Source organism: Nyctereutes procyonoides, unplaced genomic scaffold, assembly GCF_905146905.1.
Source record: "Nyctereutes procyonoides isolate TBG_1078 unplaced genomic scaffold, NYPRO_anot_genome, whole genome shotgun sequence".
In the NCBI taxonomy this organism is placed as follows: domain Eukaryota; kingdom Metazoa; phylum Chordata; class Mammalia; order Carnivora; family Canidae; genus Nyctereutes; species Nyctereutes procyonoides.
In genome coordinates, this window is record NW_026575151.1 from 2,696,274 (window position 1) to 2,716,227 (window position 19,954).

General features: G+C 39.1%; 1 protein-coding gene across 9 annotated transcripts in view; it reads right to left on the reverse strand.

Moving 5' to 3' along the window:
* The window catches only part of AFF1 (ALF transcription elongation factor 1), a 234,061-nt gene that overhangs the window by 50,132 nt on the left and 163,975 nt on the right, over positions 1–19,954 (reverse strand). For all 9 annotated transcript variants that reach the window (XM_055313044.1, XM_055313043.1, XM_055313041.1 and 6 more), the window contains one exon: positions 3,269–3,313. In XM_055313044.1, coding sequence (XP_055169019.1) covers positions 3,269–3,313 — 45 coding nt within the window. The remainder of the gene's footprint in view (positions 1–3,268; positions 3,314–19,954) is intronic.

Consider the following 19,954-nt stretch of genomic DNA (forward strand, 5'->3'; position numbering starts at 1 on the left):
TAGCTTACTAGAAGGAGTTAGGCCTTGGGAGAATTGGGGTCATCAGTCAAGGAGGCTGGCCAGAGCTACCTGCAAGGTCATGAATTCACTACCCACCCTAACAGTGACTTCTCACACCTGCCTCAGGCTCCACTTCTAGGTGCCATGGCTGCTCTTGCTCCTCCCTCCCTCTCTACCTGGGTCATTGTGCTCTAGGCACACACATGGTCTGGCTCTTGGTGCTTTTCTAATACACCAATCTGTTCCCACCTCAAGGCTTTTTGCAATCTTTCCTCTGTCTACTCCTCTTCATTTGTCTGCTATAGGACTCACAGCAGACATTTTAATTATATAATTATCTTCTCCCTTTTGAGCAAGAACTCTTAGTCATATGGAATCCCCAGTGCCTAGAAAAGTATCTGAGGCTAAGTGGATATCTGTTGCATGAATGAGTGAATGAATGAATGAGTGCTGCCACTCATTGTACCAACATCACTGCAATGCTACACTGAGGTCATGCCCCCGAGTGCTGCACTGACTTCCCCAGGAGGCTGTCCAGGCCAGGCCACTTTAAGTAGAAAATGTGAGCTGCTTCCAAATGCCCATGAGGACATGAGGGCACAGTGCCCTGTCTGGATCCTGTGTGTGACCATTTCCTAGCTTCTAGTAGTGTCTATCTGCTGTCTTCTTACCCCACATCAGCTGCAGGAATTACAGCTCCCCTTCATTAAAACACTTCCACTCTTAATATTTCCACCAGAGAACCAAACAATATCCCCTATGATTGATTTTTTTTTCTGTTAGGTAACTATTTACTGCTTCTATTGCCCATCAGAAAGATTTGTGTTAGGACCTCTGGCAATCTTCATACATTGTTGTTATAAGAGAAGAACAGGAACCATGAGGAGGAGGAAAGTATCTGGATCAGCACCAGAGAGTAGGAGCTAGATCAGACCCTAGAGATCATCTATTAGGCCAGGGCCTTCATTTTACCGACAAGGAAACTGAGGTCCCAGCAGTACACATGATGTAGCTGGAGCTCCAAAGAGAGGAGAAAAGAAGGGGGACAAACTCTAAGTCTCCACTATGTCAAGACCTGTGCCCCTCCTCAGTCCAGGACAACCTTCTGTTTGCTTTCTGTATGATTTCCAAATGAAAATACTCATCTGTTTGCTTGCATTAACCATTCATTTTTATGTATTTCCATGAAAGGAAAGTGATATGAAAGTGATGTTGGCTGAGAAGGGAGGGAGAGTGAAAGGGTTCATTAAATTAAAATCACAAAAAAATAAATAAATAAATTAATTAATTAATTAATTAAAATCACTTATCTGGTACTCTACTGCCATCATCCTAAATAAGATATTTCACAAGTAGTATACTAACACACCACAAAACCTAAGAGTAGCATTTGACATATATAGAAGACAAACTATATTATTGCATTTGCTTTTGAAATAACTATAAAACAAATCACATATACTCTTAGAGAAAATGCTAAGGCCGTATTTTCTAAGTCATTTGTTGTTTTTATGACTCATCATACCAAAGGATTTCAGAAATACCAGGAGAAGATAAAACAAAAGCTTAATCAAGATAACCTGTTTATTATTAATCTTCCTTGCTGGTTCACAAAAATTGCTCAATTCTAGCAGTATAAAGTGTGTTTCCTTAGAGATATTTCTTTCTCAGAAGATCCTAACTGCAAAAGTAGGGGATAAAGAAAACAAAAATGATGAGACTACTTTCCAAACAACCTTTGTCAAAAATGTTGCAAGTGAGAAGGTAACCTATATAATTACTGGTTTCAGGGGCACCTAGGTGATGCAATTGGCTAAGCATCTGAGACTATTGGTTTCAGCTCAGGTAGTGATCTCAGGGTTGTGAGATTGAGCCCCACGTTGGGCTCCCTACAGTTTGTTTAAGGCTCTCTCTCCCTCTACCCATCCCCCCATTCCAATCACTTTTTCTCTTTCTCGCTCTCCCCCTTTTCTCTAAAATAAACAAACAGGGATGCCTGCAAAGCTCAGTTGGTTAAGTGTCTACCTTAGGCCCAGATCATGATCCCAGAGTCCTGGGGTAGAGCCCCACATCAGGCTCCCTGCCCTTTGAGGAGTCTGCTTCTCCCTCTCCTTTTGCCCCTCCTCTTGTTTGTGATCTGTCTCTATCAAATAAATAAAATCTTTAAAATAAATAAATCTTTTTTAAAAATGTTGGTTTCAGTGCTGCCTTACTTTACAATGAAAAATTAAAGGGAAAAATTAAAGGGAAAATTTGGGTAAGTATAGTTTGAGGAAAAGTGAGCAGTGAAGATACACATGAATAGGTACCTGTGACATATATATTCTACTTCAAAAAAAAATCAGAGAATAAAGTAAAAGATAAAAGCAAGGTTATCATTAAAACCCACACGGAAGAAAGTTAGAAGCCAAAAAAGAGGAATGAGAAATAAAACCCTCAGTTATTACAATTACAGTACTTGAACATTAAATTTAGCTCTAGATTTCCTGGAAATTAAAGCCAAAATGGGAAACAACGGTTTAATATAATTCTTCTCTATCTGATAAAGCATGCCCCCCCTTCCCCACCCCCACCCCCCAAAAAGCATGCTAGTTCACAAGGAGAATTTATTTTTTCCTGGAGCTGAATTCTAGGAGGCATTTGTTGTGCTTGTGCAAAAAAACCTTGAACCTATAGATAATGGGGGTTCAATTATGTATCTGTAGAAGCTGAATAAATCATGGCACCATCTCAAGAAACAAGAGTGAAAAATAACCCCTTAAGGTAGGTTTATAGATGTCCATTTACTTTCTATGTTATTTTTTTAATTCCCTTAAAAATTCATGGCCCCCCTGAAGATGAGGCCATACATATCAGGTGTCACCTTACAAAACACCAAGAGGTATAAATCAAGCACTGTTTCACCCCTCAGATACAGAGAACTTTCCTTTCTGAGAAGTGAGCAATTCTTGTGGGTCTTTATGAACAAGCAGTAAAACCTGAGAGAGGTCTTAAAACTCTGGTCCAAATAATGCCTTGCAGCTTGTAGACTTCATTTTAATAAACAATCTGTCAGAGAGCTCAGTAAGGCTCTTAGGGTCCCTCTGTTATTTCTCTGGTTTATTTTGTACTGGGAGGTGTGAGGAGGGGAACCGTTGAAAGGGGTTTGGAATGGCAACCAACCGCTCATTAAAGTCAAAGTGGATATATGTCTACCTCCCTCAATAACTCTTCAAATGGAGATTGAAGATGAACTCTTCAAATGGAGATTGAAGGTAAATCAACTCACCTTCAAAATCTCTTCAACACAATGAACTTCATTGGAGTAGGTCTGCTGAAAGTGAAAAACAAGGAAAAGGTTAGCACAAATGAACAAAACCCAATTCCAATGACGGTTATTAGTAGATCCTGGTATTATTACAGCAATACTCTTGCAGGGGTTGAATCACCCCAGGCGCCATCTTTGAGTGGCTAAGTATTGGAACTTCACATTCTCGATGAAAACAAGACTGGAGACTAACCTGACCTCATCAGTGGGGAAAGGGTTCTGCTGGGAGGCTGTGGCAGACTAATATGGACCCTCAGGTCAAAGTTTCCAGAGGAAAATGCAGATCTTAAAGAAAATTAATAAATTAGTAAATCTAGGGGAATAACAGATACTAACAAAAATGGAGGCAGAAAGAAAGAAAACTGGGGTCACAGTTTGCTGCTTCACAGCAACATCTGTCCAGCGAGCCAAGTAAAATGAACACAAAGATGGAAATCATCTGAACACCTCTGTGAGCCCACGGTAAAGAGGCTAACATCGAATCAAGGATAGGTTAGAGTTGTGGTTTTTTGTTTTGTTTTTGTAGTATTCTAGCTGGCCAAAAATTGGCTTTAAAGTAATGACATTCACTTCAATGTCTCTCCCTCGACTTCAAGTCAGTATTTTCACTGTATGTGTGTGTGTGTGTGTGTATACACACACACACACATACATACATGCACATGTATACACAAACACCCACACAGTAAATATTTCCCCAGAGAAAGACCCCAGGAAGAAAGATTTCCTAGTGTCTTGGATGAAAGATCTATTTATACTTCTTCCTTCTCCACACCTAAACAAATGACAGCTGCTGCCACTAGTATTGTCACCATAGTGTCTAGGAAATGTCATATTACAGTCTTTATAACTTTAAGTGCAAAGAAAATGGAAAAGTTAAAAAACAAAACACTTTTCCTTCACTAGAGACATGAAACGAATCCCATGACCTCATGCTTTTCCCTGGAAAAGCAACTTCTGTTTCTATGTCAATTGAGAGCCAAGTGCTCTGGGCAAGTTCTATACAACAACCCCCCCCACCCAGTTACTGCCACTGCTATGTGCATAAAGCACTGGTCTTCCTAGTCTGTCTGGTCCAATACCCGCCTCCAGCTGGAGAGGAGATGAAAGGGTTCTTTTCCAGGCTCTCATTTCTAATCTGAGTGTAATTTAATACAGCATTGGTTGCCAATTCCTGATCTAGGATTCATTAACCCACCATTTCAGTTTAAGGATGAAGGAAAAGGAAAGAAAAGAGCACACAACATTCACACTGTTGTGGAATCAAATCGAATGGAAATGTCAATGTTCATATGTAATTTAACCCACCTGGGTCTGGTTTTAAAACATGTAAATTTCACGGAAACAGTTTTGTTGAAATGTCTGCAGTTTGGTATTTTTGAGGAAGTTAGGAGGTATAACCAAAGAATCAAGGGTAATTCCTTTTATCTGAGTGTCCTATCAGATCTGCCTGTAAGCATTATGCATATCACAAACTACATCTGCTTACCTGCTTTTTGTTATTCAAACCATTAAGAGATGCCTAAAAACTGGACCAAACATTTTAGTACGAATGCTGTTCTGACCTGACGGTAAAATGTAAGAATATTCTATGGTTTCAATTTTTCACGTGCATCATCAGGAAAAATAACAATTATAAGTTGAAGGTGAATCAATACAACAGAGCATATAGCATTTTACTACTGACTCTGATCAAACAATTCCCTTATCTCATCTGTTCCTGGAATGGGAATGGGAATCTGATTAACATGCTTGGGAATCAATGAAATAGTAGTGAAGCATGTTGGAAAGAAAGAGAAAAAGATTTGCCTACCACTTCCAACAGAATGAGATGAGAATGCTAAAAGACCTTTGGATCTTTGTAATTATTCAAGGAGTCAACATTCAGCCAAGGTGCTTCACATCACTGAAAGATTCTTTTTTTTTTCTAAAGTCTTATTACATCAGATGAAGCAGAGCTAAGGAAATTTTTCTATAGCTCAATATTTATTAGTATCTGGATAAGATAAATATTGCTAGGTAGTCACCAATTAACCCATTTAAAATTGTAAAATAAGGTCTTAAGGTTCAAGTATTAATTCGGTTAATTTACTGTGAATTTTCCTATTAAGTCCATTATGAGAGTGGGAGTATTTCAATGGAGTGTAGAGATTCCATTCCAAATACATGAGGGTATTATCATATTTAAGGACCTCCAAGTGGCACTGTTTATAATCGCAAATACCTGTTAATAATCAAATGCCCAACAACAGTTTAGCTCTAGACCTTCACAGTACATCCATACAACAGTATGATACAGAAAAAATAATAATGTGAATGCATGGGCTTGCATGGGAAGATGCTCAAGATATTTTCAACTTTTTCTTTAGAAATAATTTTATAGATATAGCAAAATTATAAAAATAGTAAAAGGAATTCCCACAAACTCTTCACCCAGAGTCCCCAAATGTCAGCATTCTACCACATTTGTTTTTTATTTTTCTCCCCAACACATCTATGTGGAACTGTTCTACGAATATCTTAGAGTTAATGCCCCTTAACCCCTAAATACCTCTGTGAGTACCAAGACATATTTTTATATTAACAGAGGGGAGGTTACAAGATAGTCTATATAACATGAACCCATTTTATGTTCCATCTGAGATTCAAATCGCTACTCTTCTTCTGACCCAAATTAGAGACTCTTAAGTTAGAGTATAAGTACTTCAAATGTGTCTGCAGAGAAAGATCTGTAAGGACAGGCTCCTTTGTTTAATAAAATACAGTCTGGCACCTCCAAGTCTGCCACTGGAAGGAGACCTTCCAAAAAGGGAGGGGAAGTTCAACAAGCCATTATGGCCTAATCCCTTCCTTAAAATCCACTTTGGCCACCCAGTCTCCAGCTGAGGACTGCTACTCCTGCTCAGAGAAGCCAGGCTCCCGGGAACACACACTGCAGCCAAAGAGTAAACAATCAGCCTCTCTAAACACGGTCTAGTTAAGGCTAAAGATCCTCCGGTAAGACCTCCACAAACAGTAAGAGGTGACAAAAAGCAACAACAACAAAAATCTATGCTAGTTGCATCAATAAGGAAGTTCTAGTTTGCAGGTCCTTCCTTGTCCAGTTCTGCTTCCAAGGTGCAGACGGGCCTTAGCACTTACAACCACAAATCCCACTGCTGTCTCTCACATGCAACATCTAGGTGCCTACGGGAGTGCAGCTCTGCCCTCCTGCCTGCTTTGTGGCTGCCTCACAAATCTGGTGTCCTGTGTGTAGACTGACCTCACCTCCCCACTAGGGAACGGCCTTAACACAAGAACCAGAATTCTGATCAATTAAAAATAAAATGAGAGCAGATACTTATGAATACATATTGTACCTGACACTGCATTAACCTTTTTACACGCCATTGTTTCCTCTGATTGATACTATCTGTTTTAAGATGCAAAATCATTAGCTTGTAGGGCAGGGGTAGGGTGGGGGTGACTGTACTAAATGTACCCATCAACTGTAGATACAGCCCTCATTACAGAACCTTAAAAACGAAATACTGGAGCTTACATTCAACTGTGAGAAGCTGAAAGCTTTTCCTCTAAGATGAGGAAGATGTGGATGCCCACTCTTGCCACTTTTATTCAACACAATACTGGAAGTCCTAGCCACAGCAATCAGACAAGAAATAAAAGGCTGGAAAAGAAGTAAAACTCTCCCTATTTGCAGATGACATACTATATATAGAAAACTCTAAAGACTTCACCAGAAAACTATTAGAATAAATGAATTTAGTAAAGATGCAGGACACATGGGCAGCCTGGGTGGCTCAGCGGTTTAGCACCGCCTATAGCCCAGGGTATGATACTGGAGACCGGGGATCGAGTCCCACATCGGGCTTCCCTGTGTGGAGCCTGCTTCTCCCTCTGCCTGTGTCTCTGCCTCTTTCTCTCTGTGTGTCTCTCATGAATAAATAAAATCTTAAAAAAAAAAAAAAGAAAGAAAAGAAAAGATGCAGGACACAGAATTAACGTATATAAATCTATTACACTTCTATATACTAATAACTATCAGAAAGAGAAATTAAGAAAACAATCCCATTTGGGGTGCCTGGGTGGCTCAGTTGGTTAAGTGTCTACTTTTGGCTCAGGTCATGATCTCAGGGTCCTAGCTAGGATAGAGCCCCGCATCAGGCTCCTTGCTCAGTGGGGAGCCTGCTTCTCCTTCTCCCTCAACCCTTCTCCCTTGCTCATGCGCACATATGCACTCTCTCTCAAATAAGAAACAAAATCTTAAAAAATAAATAAATAAAAGGACAAAGCTGAAGATATCACACTCCCTGATCTCAAACTATACTACAAAGCTATAGTAAGCAAAACAATATGGGACTAGCACAAAAGTAGGTACAGAAATCAAGGGAACGGAATAGAATCCAGAAATATAAACCCATGCTTGTACAGTCAATTAATCTTCAACAAAGGAAGAATATACAATGGGAAAAAGTCTCTTAAATAAATGGTGCTGGGAAAAACCGGACAGCTACATGCAAAAGAATGTAACTGCATCACCTTCTTACATCATACACAAAAATAAACTCCAAATGGATTAGAGATTTAAACCTAAGACCGGAAACCATAAAACTCCTGGAGAAAAACAAAACAAAACAAAACAAAACAAAACACAGGCAGTAATCTCTTGGACACCAATGTAAGCAGTATTTTTTTTTGATCTGTCTGCTTAGGCAAGAACAGAAGCAAAAATAAATAAATGGGACTGAATCTAACTAAAAAGCTTCTGCATGGTGAAGAAACTATCGACAAAACAAAAAGGCAACCTACTGAATGGGAGAGAGTATTTGAGAATGATATAACCAATAAGGGGTTAGTATCCAAAATACATAAAAAACTCACAACCACTATTCAGAGAACAATCCAATAAAAGAATGGGCAGAGAACCTGAAGAGGCATTTTTCCAAAGACGACATACAGATGGCTGACACATGAAAAGATGCTCAACATCACTAATGATCAGGGAAACACACAATGAGATACCACCTCACATCTATCAGAATGGCTAGTATCAAAAAAGACAAATAACAAGTGTTGGCGAGGATGTGGAAAAACGGGAACTTTCATGCACTGTTGATGGGGATGCAAAATGGTGTGACTACTATGAAAACAGTATGGAGGTTCCACAAAAAAAATCAGAAATATCATACAATGCAGCAATTCCACTTCTGGGTACTTAGCCAAAGAAAACAAAACACTAACTGGAAAAGATAATAAGTACCCCTATGTTTACCACAGCATTATTAACAATAGCCAAGATATGGTAGCAGCCTAAGTGTCCATCGATAGATGAGTAAAGAGGCAATGTAGCTGTACAATGGATTATTACTCAGCCACAGAAAAACGTAAACTTGCCACATGCCACAACATGGATGGACCCAGAGGATATTATGCAAAGTGGAAGAAGTCAGAGGAAGACAAATACTGTATGATTCTACCTATCAAAACAAAACAGAAATAGACTCATAAATACAGACAGCAATTTGGTCACCAGAAGGGAGGAGGGGAGGGAGGATGGCTGAAATAAGGGAAAAGGATTAAGAGATACAAACTTCCAGTTATAAAATAAATTTGACACAGGGTGCAATATACAGCACAGGGAATATAGTTCGTAACAGGTAACAACTTTGCACAGTGACAGACGTCAGCTAGATTTATTGTGGTGATCACTCCATAATGTAAAGGTTGAATCATTATGTTGTACACCTGAAACTAATATAATATTGTATGTCAATTATACTTCGGCAACGACAACAAAAATCTCTGAGGGAATTCTGTACAATGCTCCAATTCTCCTATGAACCTCTGTGGTAGCTATTATCCCATTTTCTTTTTAAAAACGAGACTGAATTCTAGAGAAATTTAGTTACATCTCCGAAGTCACACAATGCTCTGAAGTGACTGAGCTTGGGTTTGTAATACTGTTAACACTACCTTTCCAAAAATCTCAACCTTCAGGCGAGAGACAAATACATTAGCATCTTTAAAAAAAAATTTTATTTATTCATGAAACACACACACACACACACACACATACACACACACACACACACACACACACACACACACACGGGGGGGGGCAGGGCAGAGACAAAGGCAGAGGGAGAAGCAGGCTCCATGAAGGGAACCCGATGCAGGACTCCGGAGATCCTGGGACTCCATCCCAGCTGGGACTCCAGGATCATGCCCTGGGCCCAAGGCAGGCTCTAAACCACTGAGCCACTCAGGGATCCCAAATATATTAGCATCTTAAGGAGGGGATGTGACTCCAGTTGTCCTACGCATGACCAAAAACATTTTTTTTAAAGAACAACGGTTTGCCTCTGTTTGTGAAAAGAAGCAGTTTGGTATTCAGATCTAACCGCCTCCCTGTACTACAGGTGCGTCAGACCAGAAAAGGCAGCAATGCTGGCTGGCCTCAGTTTGATTTCTCACACCTCTTGGAATGACGCTGTAATCCTAAGGAAATGCATTGATACCAAAATAAGATGTTAGTAAATGTCTTCTAAGCATGACAGTTTGTTTTAGTAAGCTAAAAAGAGCTGAACCAAAGAACCATACCTCACCACTGAGACCAGGGGGCCCTCACAACACTGTGTTTTAAGTCTCTCAAGTTTCAACAGAGCAGCGCTTTTGTGACAATGCTATCCTCAAAAAGGCTTAGTGGTCACTAACTGGGGAACCCCAGGGGGCTCAGAGGCAGCATGCTGATGAAGGAAGCCAAAAGACCTTGGATTCTAGTTCTGGCCTGCTGAGGGCTGGCTCTCCAAATTCTGCATGAGAGTCAACTTCTTGACTATTTCCTCATGGTGATTCTAAAGGGACAGTATTACCCATCCTAACCCTCTCCACAGGATTGGTAAGAAGGTCACATGTGAAACCTGAAAGGCCATCATAGGCACAGATATGTGAAAAAATGCACGGTGCCAGCATTACCATGGCATTCTTGAATGGTGTGGATGGACGGAAACCCCAAGAGGATTCTCTATCGTTTAATTTTTAAAAGATTAAAGCTCATTCTATTTTTCTTCAAATACATGTCACCTTTTGGATTATGGATCAACCAGCAGTATCTACTTGCTGCACACTGATCTCCATCTAGGTAGATGAATCATACTTTTCTTGTCCCTATCTCAGACTCTCTTCCTTCTCTCACTGGTGACCACGTAACTTCCACTCAGACTTCTAGTAGCAGATTAAAAAACATCTTTTGGAAAACATTCCCCGAGCCTGTCGCTCCTGAAACTGTGTGCGCACTCCCACACCTGGCTATACGATCCCTGACAAAGCACCTCCTGCAGCAGCATCTCTGCTGCTTCTTGATTTCAAGTTCCAGGAGAGTAGGGGCCAGTTCTACCTTGGTAAATCACCAATCAGACACTGCTGCCATACAGAGGCATTTGTTGGTATGCCTTCAGGCTCAGAACTCAGAACATGAAAATAAATTTTCAGATTTTAGCTTAGAGCCTTATTAAACACTGTTGTTTGTCTGAATTATAACTCAAAGTCTTAAGTAACAAACTACTGGAAATAAACATACTAGGGACAAAAGGGAAATTGTTTCCTCCTTTAAAACATTAGGATTACTCTTAGAAACTCTTTTCTCACATATTTGGCAAAACAAAAAAATGACGATACTATGTCTATAAGACAGATATGAGGAAACAAGCACTCTGATACCCTGGTTGGGGGAGGGTAAAGGGTCAAAACCTCTGGAGACATCAATTAGGCAACAGCCCCCAAATTCTAATTTCCCATACTCTGAAACAGCAATATGACTTCTAGCACCAACTTCTATATGTGCACAAAGACACACGTACAGTTATTCATTTCAGCCTAGTGGAAACAGTCTAAATGCCCATCCAGCGGTAACTGACTAAGAAAACTGTGGTACATGCCGCTTACGCAGAAACACCATACAGCTATGACACAGAATGAGGTCCCTCTCCATGTATTGATTTGAGGGTAATCTCCAAGATACACTGTTAAAAGCAGGAGGAAAAACATAGGTGCAGTATATTCCAGGATCTAAATAAATGAAAAGGTGACAGAAGAGAAGATGTATGTGGAGTAACGGATTATGAATGAAACATCCCTGGGTATACAGATGAGAAGAAGCCTGTAACATCAATAATTACTTCTAGAAAGGGGAATTCGGTGGCTGGGGGTGGGGTGGGGTATAGCAGTGGGAAGATGTTTAATGTAAAAACATTAACCTTTAACCTATCCTTTAAATCCTGAATCATGCAATATATTATCTATTCATAAATAAAAACATAATTAGATTTTTTTAAGTGATAAAAATGTTTACTCAAAGTACAGTCAAATGTCTTCTACCACATTTATCTTTACTTTCCTCTTCCTCTAAATGACTTTCCTTCTCTCAAACGCACACCTACGTGAATCTATTCCCAGCTTCTTCCTCAGGGTTCTGGGCTTGCCCCACCAAGCACTCAGCACACCGAGCTGTTCACAGATTACGGTCAGTCCTCCATGAGACTGTGAGCTGTTCCTGTGGAAACTGGGGACTGCTGTGAAGGCCTGGTCCAGTGTTTGCTAGCTAATTCACTCTTTCTTACAAAGTCCTTGAAAGAGGTGTATTGTTTGGATTTGCTTTTTAAAAGTCAGTCATACTTAAATACTGAGCAGGCACATATGAAATACACAAAACCTCACAGGACTGCTGTGAGGAAGAAATAAGACAGTACATGTTGAAGCCAATACCAAACAGATAAAGGCAGGCATTTATCAAAAAGATGCTACAATCAGCACTTCCAAGAGACAGATTAGAGGAGGAAACCAAAAGGCCTGTCTGAGCAAGGTTTTGACACAAAATTAATTTTATTCTGTGAATACACCATAAATTACCTACATAGCGAGGCCTATTACAAGGACCTGCTCATTCTGCCTGGGTGTGCCTACTTAGGCTGGGAAAGGTATAAAGTTGCTAGGAATAATACTTCTTCAGAAGCATCATGCCCTCTGGGCAACTATCTAAACGTCTACTTCCATACCCAGTATTTTAGAAGAATTTTTAAGATCCCTAGACAGATTTAAGGCACACTTAATAGTACACATATTTTTAAAAAGAAAGCTATAGATTGTTAATATGAAAGGAGGGAAAGTGAGGTAGGAGACAGAAAAGGCACTCTTAACGGTATTATGTAACTGTAAACCAACTTTTAACTGTTAAATTCTAAAACAATTAAACACCCTTCTATCTCTTCCCAAATATGTTCAAATAATTGAAAGGTTTGGAATAGCTTTTAAAATGTGATATGCTCTAATATGCAGCAAAGAATCACTCATGTTTCCTTGGAACCTTTTTTAATGCCAAACTGCTACCACAATTAATGTCATGCTAACTGCAGAAATCTCTATGGCTCCTCTCCAAATTAATTTTTCAAGGAAAGAAGGAAAGAGATTGCTAAAGCACAAGATTATATTTTAAATGATGAGCGATCTACAGATCACCACCAGTTATCATCCAACAAAAATTTATTGTGGAAAGACCATACTTTCTACTCTTATCAGGGGATCTAGGAAGAGTGGTAGATGCAAACATGGGCGTCACAAACACTGGCAGACCTTTCCTGGAAGTCTTTTTGTTCACTGACACTCTACCCACCTTCAATTCTGAAACAGCTCTTGGTGCTTCCATTTGTTCTCCTAGGCTCATTTCCTATTTGGTGGGATCTGGGGCTTATCCAGCTCTGTGTCTCCCAGGACCCTGGCATAATTCTGAACTAACACAGATGTGTAAGTAGTGAAATGAATTTGATTTTGTCATTTCATGGCATCGCTGACAAAATTCAGAAACAAGAGCACCAAAAGTTACGCAGTATTTTACGGTGAATTCTTTTTCCTACATACTGGAAAAGCAATATGTTTGTTCACATTTGTAATATTCCAGACATCCTCACAAAACAATGATTTAAGATACAGATATCCTCCATTAAAAAAAAAAAAACTATTATAACAAAATTCCATTACCACCCCATTAGATGTTCTTCAGCCAAGGAGTAGTTTCCTAAGCGCAATTTAGGGATGTGAATTTCTCCGAGCAAAGTTTCAGATCTGAGAGTTATAGGAGATCATGACAGGTGGGAGAGGGGATATCAGGTATGCTTGGGTTGGGGTAAGGGAAGGCATGTGTCTTCTTGAGACAGGACATTAAGAAATACTCTAAGGATAAACACAGTAGAAGAATGCTGAATGCTTGGAGGATGTGGTGCCGCCCCAATTCATTTATTAAACATGAGCTAATATCCCTGGTTTTTAAAAGTTCACCCTTAGGTAAACTGCTTTTTTACAGGCAAATTATTATTTCCTTGTCTTTCACAACCTAAAACTAAAAATGAAAAGAACCCTAAACATCATTAATGAAACTTATAAAAGCTCACAAGAAGTATTTTGAACTTTTAAAGATCAATATGATAGTTTGTTTCTTTCTAGTCACATTGATTTTACTACAGTTACATGCTTTAGTGTCACTAATATATTTTTCTAAAATGTGTAAAATTTATGAAAGCTCTTAATTTGAGTTAACTGCTACTTAAAATATCCTGGAAATTCTATCTTGATCTCTATTAAAGTATCTTTTCATTATAGAACCTAGGATCTAGTTCTTAAGATCTGGTTTAAGTAAAAATAAGAGAAGTTGAGTAGCTGTTCTCCACATAGAGAACTGTAAAACCTTACTTCATCTAAATGTACAAAGGACTATGAGGGGAGTACTAAAAGGATTGGTTTCACTTATTTGATTACTATTATTTTCCTAAGATCCCTGAATGTGTACATTTTAATGTATTTCCAAGGTTTCTGTAGAGCTACATGAAACAGTTCCTATTTTTAAAAAAATACCATTTATGTTTATGCATTATATACAGAAATATCTTCAGTAGATATTATTTATAACTATATGTCAACTAGTTTCTTGGTGTAAAAGTTAAGGGGGCAGGGGGTACACCTGAAATAGGTTTAAACTGACTTAAAAACAAAGTTATCATTGTTTGATAGTACTTACGTTTAATCTCGGTTATTCACCTACTTTCTAACTTTTGACTGTGAACCACTACCATTCACCATGTAATAAGGTATCAGAAATCCCCAGTGCTCTTAAGACTTGAAAACACTGTGCCTTTGATGAAAGATCACTTGAGACCCCATGAAGCCCATTGTGGGCATAGCAACCGTGAATGATTTAAGTAAGCCTGGCTACAAAGGCATTGCTATTAAAAAAAGAAAAAGAGAAAAGAAAAACAGAAAGAAAGAAGGAAAAAAAGGAAAGAAAGCAAAAAGGGGGGGGTATCTCAAAGAATGAGTCTTAGACACTGGTTCCATGCTAGTGATAATAAACTGGCAAGTTCTTTCAAATGGACCAAACTATGTGATCCATTCCTTCCACAACCAATTCTGTTCATTAAAACCATCTTCAGTATTTTTTTCTGAGAGATCTGATTTTTATTTTTGAGTGGGTACATTAACATTAAGTCTTTCATTAAAATATATCCCTGTAGGGGAGGGTGTTACACTGCAGTGTGATGTTTTGTGATGCTTACTCCAATCCCCATCCCACCCTTCTCTCATGCATGCTCCCTCCCCCCCCCTCTCTCTCTCTCTCTCTCTCTCTCTCTCTCTCTCTCTCTCTCTCTCTCTCTCGCGCGCGCACACACACACACACACACGTGCTCTCCCACAAATCATATGAACGAATGGTTTTGAGTCAAACCACACTACTAAATTACTTTGTCAACCATGACCGGATTTATAGATACATAAACTTGTATTACTGTTCCTCCTTTGAGTGTATGTGTCTATCAAAGTTAAGTGGCAAACAGTGTTCAGGAACCATATCTAATTCTATGTTACATAGGGTGCCTGGACTTTTTTTTTTCATAGCTGAGCATAAGCTAAGTACTAGAGAGGCACCAGGAAAAAAAAAAAACAACAACAACAACTTTCCATCAGTTTCTGGATTAGGTTGAAAGAAACTGAAGTCATATGAATAAGATAAGCCATTTAATCTATGCTTTGTCTGAAAGAACATAAAGATTTTATCTTGGGTTTATTCCAGCAGTAATCTCAACAGTCACCTCTGGGCTAGGTGTTGGTTGCCTGTCTCCTGGCATGATGACTTTTAAAAACAAAAAGCAGAACCTAGTGAAAGAAAAAAGGAAAGAAAATTATTGAAGCAGGCGTATATGCTCTGAGGAAGCAACCTGAGCTTCAAACCACCTTGGGGATTACTGATACTATAATAAACAGAGGAGAGAAGGAAAATAAAGATGGCCTTGCCCTTTACATCCAATTCCGAACAAGTAAATTCTCCCCTTTCTTGGGGCTTTAGTATTAGGTAACAAACCACCAGGTTACTTGCCAGGGTCTACAAAACTGACCAAAGATCATTCTTGGAAAGTACAATTCATCTAATACTGCAATATTATGAATGGTTACAAATCACTTCTTTAATCCTATCATCAAAGAACATCTAAATTTAAGAGACTGTTCTGCTTTTCTATAATGTATTAAGAACGGGATTCGGTCACTCTCTTTAGGGAAAAAAAAAGTTTGCTAATTCCACTGACATTCTGGTAGACTAATAATCTTTCCCTTTTCCTGCATTATCTATGTATGTAAATTTGGTCAGAAAGTTTAGATAAATTGCCTCAAGATTCCAATAAAGCTCATCTTATAATTTACTATATTGCCCAAGATGAAAAAGTTTAATAAGTGTTTGAAAAAAATATTTAGTCACTCAACAATTGCTAATATTTATTTATATTATATTATTTAATAATTTTTATGTTTATATTATTTTTTTTAATTTTTTTGTTTATATTATTTTATTTATGTTATAAATAAAATAATCCAAAGCATGGAACCTGCCTGGGATTCTCTCTCTTCCTCTGCCCCTCCCCAAACTCATGCTCTCGCTCTCCCCCAAAAATAAATTTTATTCTTGCATATGTCTTAAGTAGGTATTTTATATGTGCCAAAGAAAAACATTCTTTACTTGTAAAATAAATGTACTCTAATACCCGCTAAATTTTTTTAAGGTTTTATTTATTTATTTACATATGAGAGAGAGAGACAGAGAGAACGCGGGCGCACACACGAGACTGGCAGGAGGAACCAGAGGAGAGGAACCAGCAGACTGTGCTGAGTGAGGAGCCCGACAAAGGGCTCAATCTCACGACCCTGAGATCATAACCTGAGCTGAAATCAAGAGCTAGATGCCCAACCGACTCGCCACCCAGGTACCCCCTAATAGCTGCTGAATTTAAAGCATCTAAGCATTCACACTATGTATGATCACAATTCTAAGAGTTGCAACAGCAAACAGTTTATATCAATTCTGAACACATGAAACAGTGACTCTACTCACTTTCCCCATCTCAGTCTCCTTGCTCTTCTCATACCCTCACACGTGCAGTGAAATTTTAAAAGTACTTTCTGACTTTTAATGCAGAGCCCGTGACCCAAGACTCCAGCTTTTTGGATGATTTAAGGCACAGGGTAGGTCAACCCCATGTGTCCTAACTACTAATATTCTTGCATTTACTGTCATTCCTGTTTTCCTAGAATATAGAATATCTAGGTGCCAGAGAAGAGATATTATGAAAAACAGTTAACCATTCTCACAGCTGCAACAAAACCAATTCCTCTTGAAAACTGCCTTTGAGAGAAGGGGGGGGGGGGGACAAAGCAGCAGAAGTAAATTACATCTCAGTTGTACATAAATCCAGCTGTGGCCCTCCTGACTACTCCTTACACATGGACACTTGGCACACAGCCGGGGGAGGCGGGGGCGGAGATGATGCTCTTGGAGGCCAGGTCACTTTTTCACTGACATTAGCATAATCACAATGCTGGTTTGGGGGATGCCAATGGGAAGGGACACATGCTATTTAAAAAGTCCTTTCAATTTAAAGTTCTTTAATTGGTAGACAAACGAATCCTCTGTAAAAATAAGCAGTATTGGGACGCCTGAGTGGCTCAGGGGTTAAGCGTCCGCCTTCAGCCCAGGGCATGATCTTGGAGACCTGGGATCAAGTCCCACATCAGACTTCCTGCCTGGAGCCTGCTTCTCTCTCTGCCTCTCTGTGTGTCTTTCATGAATAAATAAATAAAATCTTTAAAAAAAATAATAAATAAGCAGTATTATTTATACAGCCACAAATAATGCTGCCTACCAAGTAACATTAAATGAACCTGAAGGGTTTTAGACCAGCTCCGGAGCAGGTGAGTCTCATCTGTTTTATTATATCTTTTAGTAAAAAATGTTTAAAGAGGCGTCTCAATGTCAAATGTTTCCTTAATAAAACTCTCAAAAACTTTTTGTAGGACAAAGTAAGCCAGTTTCTTCTGGGCTTAACTACAACAAGTTCTATGAAAAACAAACATACTTGTGCCCAGTTTCTCTGCTCTCTCATCATTGACGAAGATTCACTGCAGCTTAACTGTAAACAAATTCTATCTTCTGAGGGGGAAAAATGGAAACACTGTCACCTTCTCTAGCCTTTCATCACATAAATTTATATCCCACAAAGACAGACTATGTGACCATGAACTGTTCCGAATCAATTAATAAAAACCAAGTAACTATAAGAACATTAAAACTTGTGTCCTGCCTGCCTCACCAAAGTAAAATTACTTCAAAATACTCTTTCATCACTGGAAATCAAGTATTACTACTTATCAGTTAGAATTTGCATAGGAGTCCCACAATCATTTGAATTTGACTCAAATTCCATCTGTCTGCTAAAAAACAAAAGCAAAGCAATAAAAGCCAAGGGGGAAAAGGAGAGATGGGGAGAAGGAGGGAGAGGCAAGGGAGAGAAAGTGGAGGGGGAGCATACACATGTATACACACACACACACACACACACACACACGTAAGCTTTTAAGCTGTCAGTTATCTTCCATTTGTACCTTTACTTTAGAAAGACGAAAGAAATCATCAGTATTTGTCAAGAGATCTAGAGGTTCAAGACCGGAGTTTGAAAGATGGACCAAAAAAAGATCTAAGTGGTAAGGAACTGCTAATTTTTTAATTTCTTTAAAATGCATTGCCAAAAATAGGCTATGATTTCATGCAGATATGAAACAATAACGTACTTTCTCTACTTTTACACCATTATTTCATTAAAAGGGACAGTGACAGAGAGAAGAAAACCCATAATCCAAACCAACAACCATGAAAATCTCAAGGGGTATTCGAAGTCTCTAGTGGCAGCCAAAAGGGGAGAAAAAAAAAAAGAAAGAACGAACGAACCCATACCACCTGTATGCTACCTATCAAGTGTATACCAAGGGAGGGGCCATGGGAGGGGCCGAATACCTGTGGCTGGTGAGCTTATTTACCTTGTTTAGAAGGTCACACACACTGCAGCACTCAACTATAGAGGTTACTCGGATCCTTCTCTTTGATGTTAGCCCCTAACAGAGGAAGTAAAAGAGAAGGAGAGAAGAGAGAAAGGAAGGAAATGAGGGAAGGGCAGGATGGAGAGAGAGAGTAAAGGAGAGGGAGAAAGATTTTTCTTTTGAGGCCTCACTTTCTCACCTCCTTCCCCACCTGAAACCTCAGGCGTACACTTACTCGTACTTACTGTGGGGCAGCTGTTCACTGGGGGGCACTTACCTCTGTGAACATGGCTTACTGCCTTCCTACATGGCAAAAAAGCTTTTCTGTTTTCATACATCCCTTTGCCAGCCCTAACTGGTGCCCCTAGGTCACTGTCTTTTGTGCTGGCGGTTGCAATGGCGGCCCTGACAGGAAACAACTTTTCATCTCTTCCCTTGTACTGAGCCATAAGCAGCAGCAAATGCTCCCAGGCACAACTCCCCTGGCTCTGCTCCTAAAAATGCTCTCTCAAGTACACCGTTGCTTAGCAATATTGGCCTTCCCCCTGTACATTTGAAATTGGCAACATCTGTCCCTTTAGCAGTTTTGACTTGTGCAAAGCACCATGCTCATAGTTTAAAAACATACGGCTTTATGCAATGGGCAATCCTCCACTCTTCCCATCAAAACCAGGGATGTGAAGACCCCCAAGATGGTTTAAATCTTTACTTTGCTTTCAAAGGTCGATATAAAAATCTTCGTGATTTAAAATTGCCAATAGCACAAAAGCAAAAATATTCAAGCCACCACTGGGAGTTCCTATTAAACCCCACCTAATAAGTGCCTACACAATGACACCTGAGGACGTGTCTGAAGTAAATCCCATTCTGCTCAAAATTTTCTATATAACTAATGCTATCACCAGGTATTATATGCAAATACGTACTTGATAAGACATAATGCTTATTAGTAAATACGTATAAGATATAAAGGCAATGAAGTAGATAACCCAACTTCATAATCGAAAATAAACACCAACACAGACAGACACACACACACACACAATCAATGGCAAAGGAAGCTAAAGAACCTGAAGTCTAGAGAAAGAAAATTCATTTAATTCCAACATTATGTATTTCAAAACAAATGATCTTAAGTTTCCTAAGTTTTTTTTATCCCTCAATAGTCTTCTTAGTATTCTGCTAAAGTTACTCATTAACACGAAAGTAGTTCATAATGCTGTAATGTTACACATAAGAAAA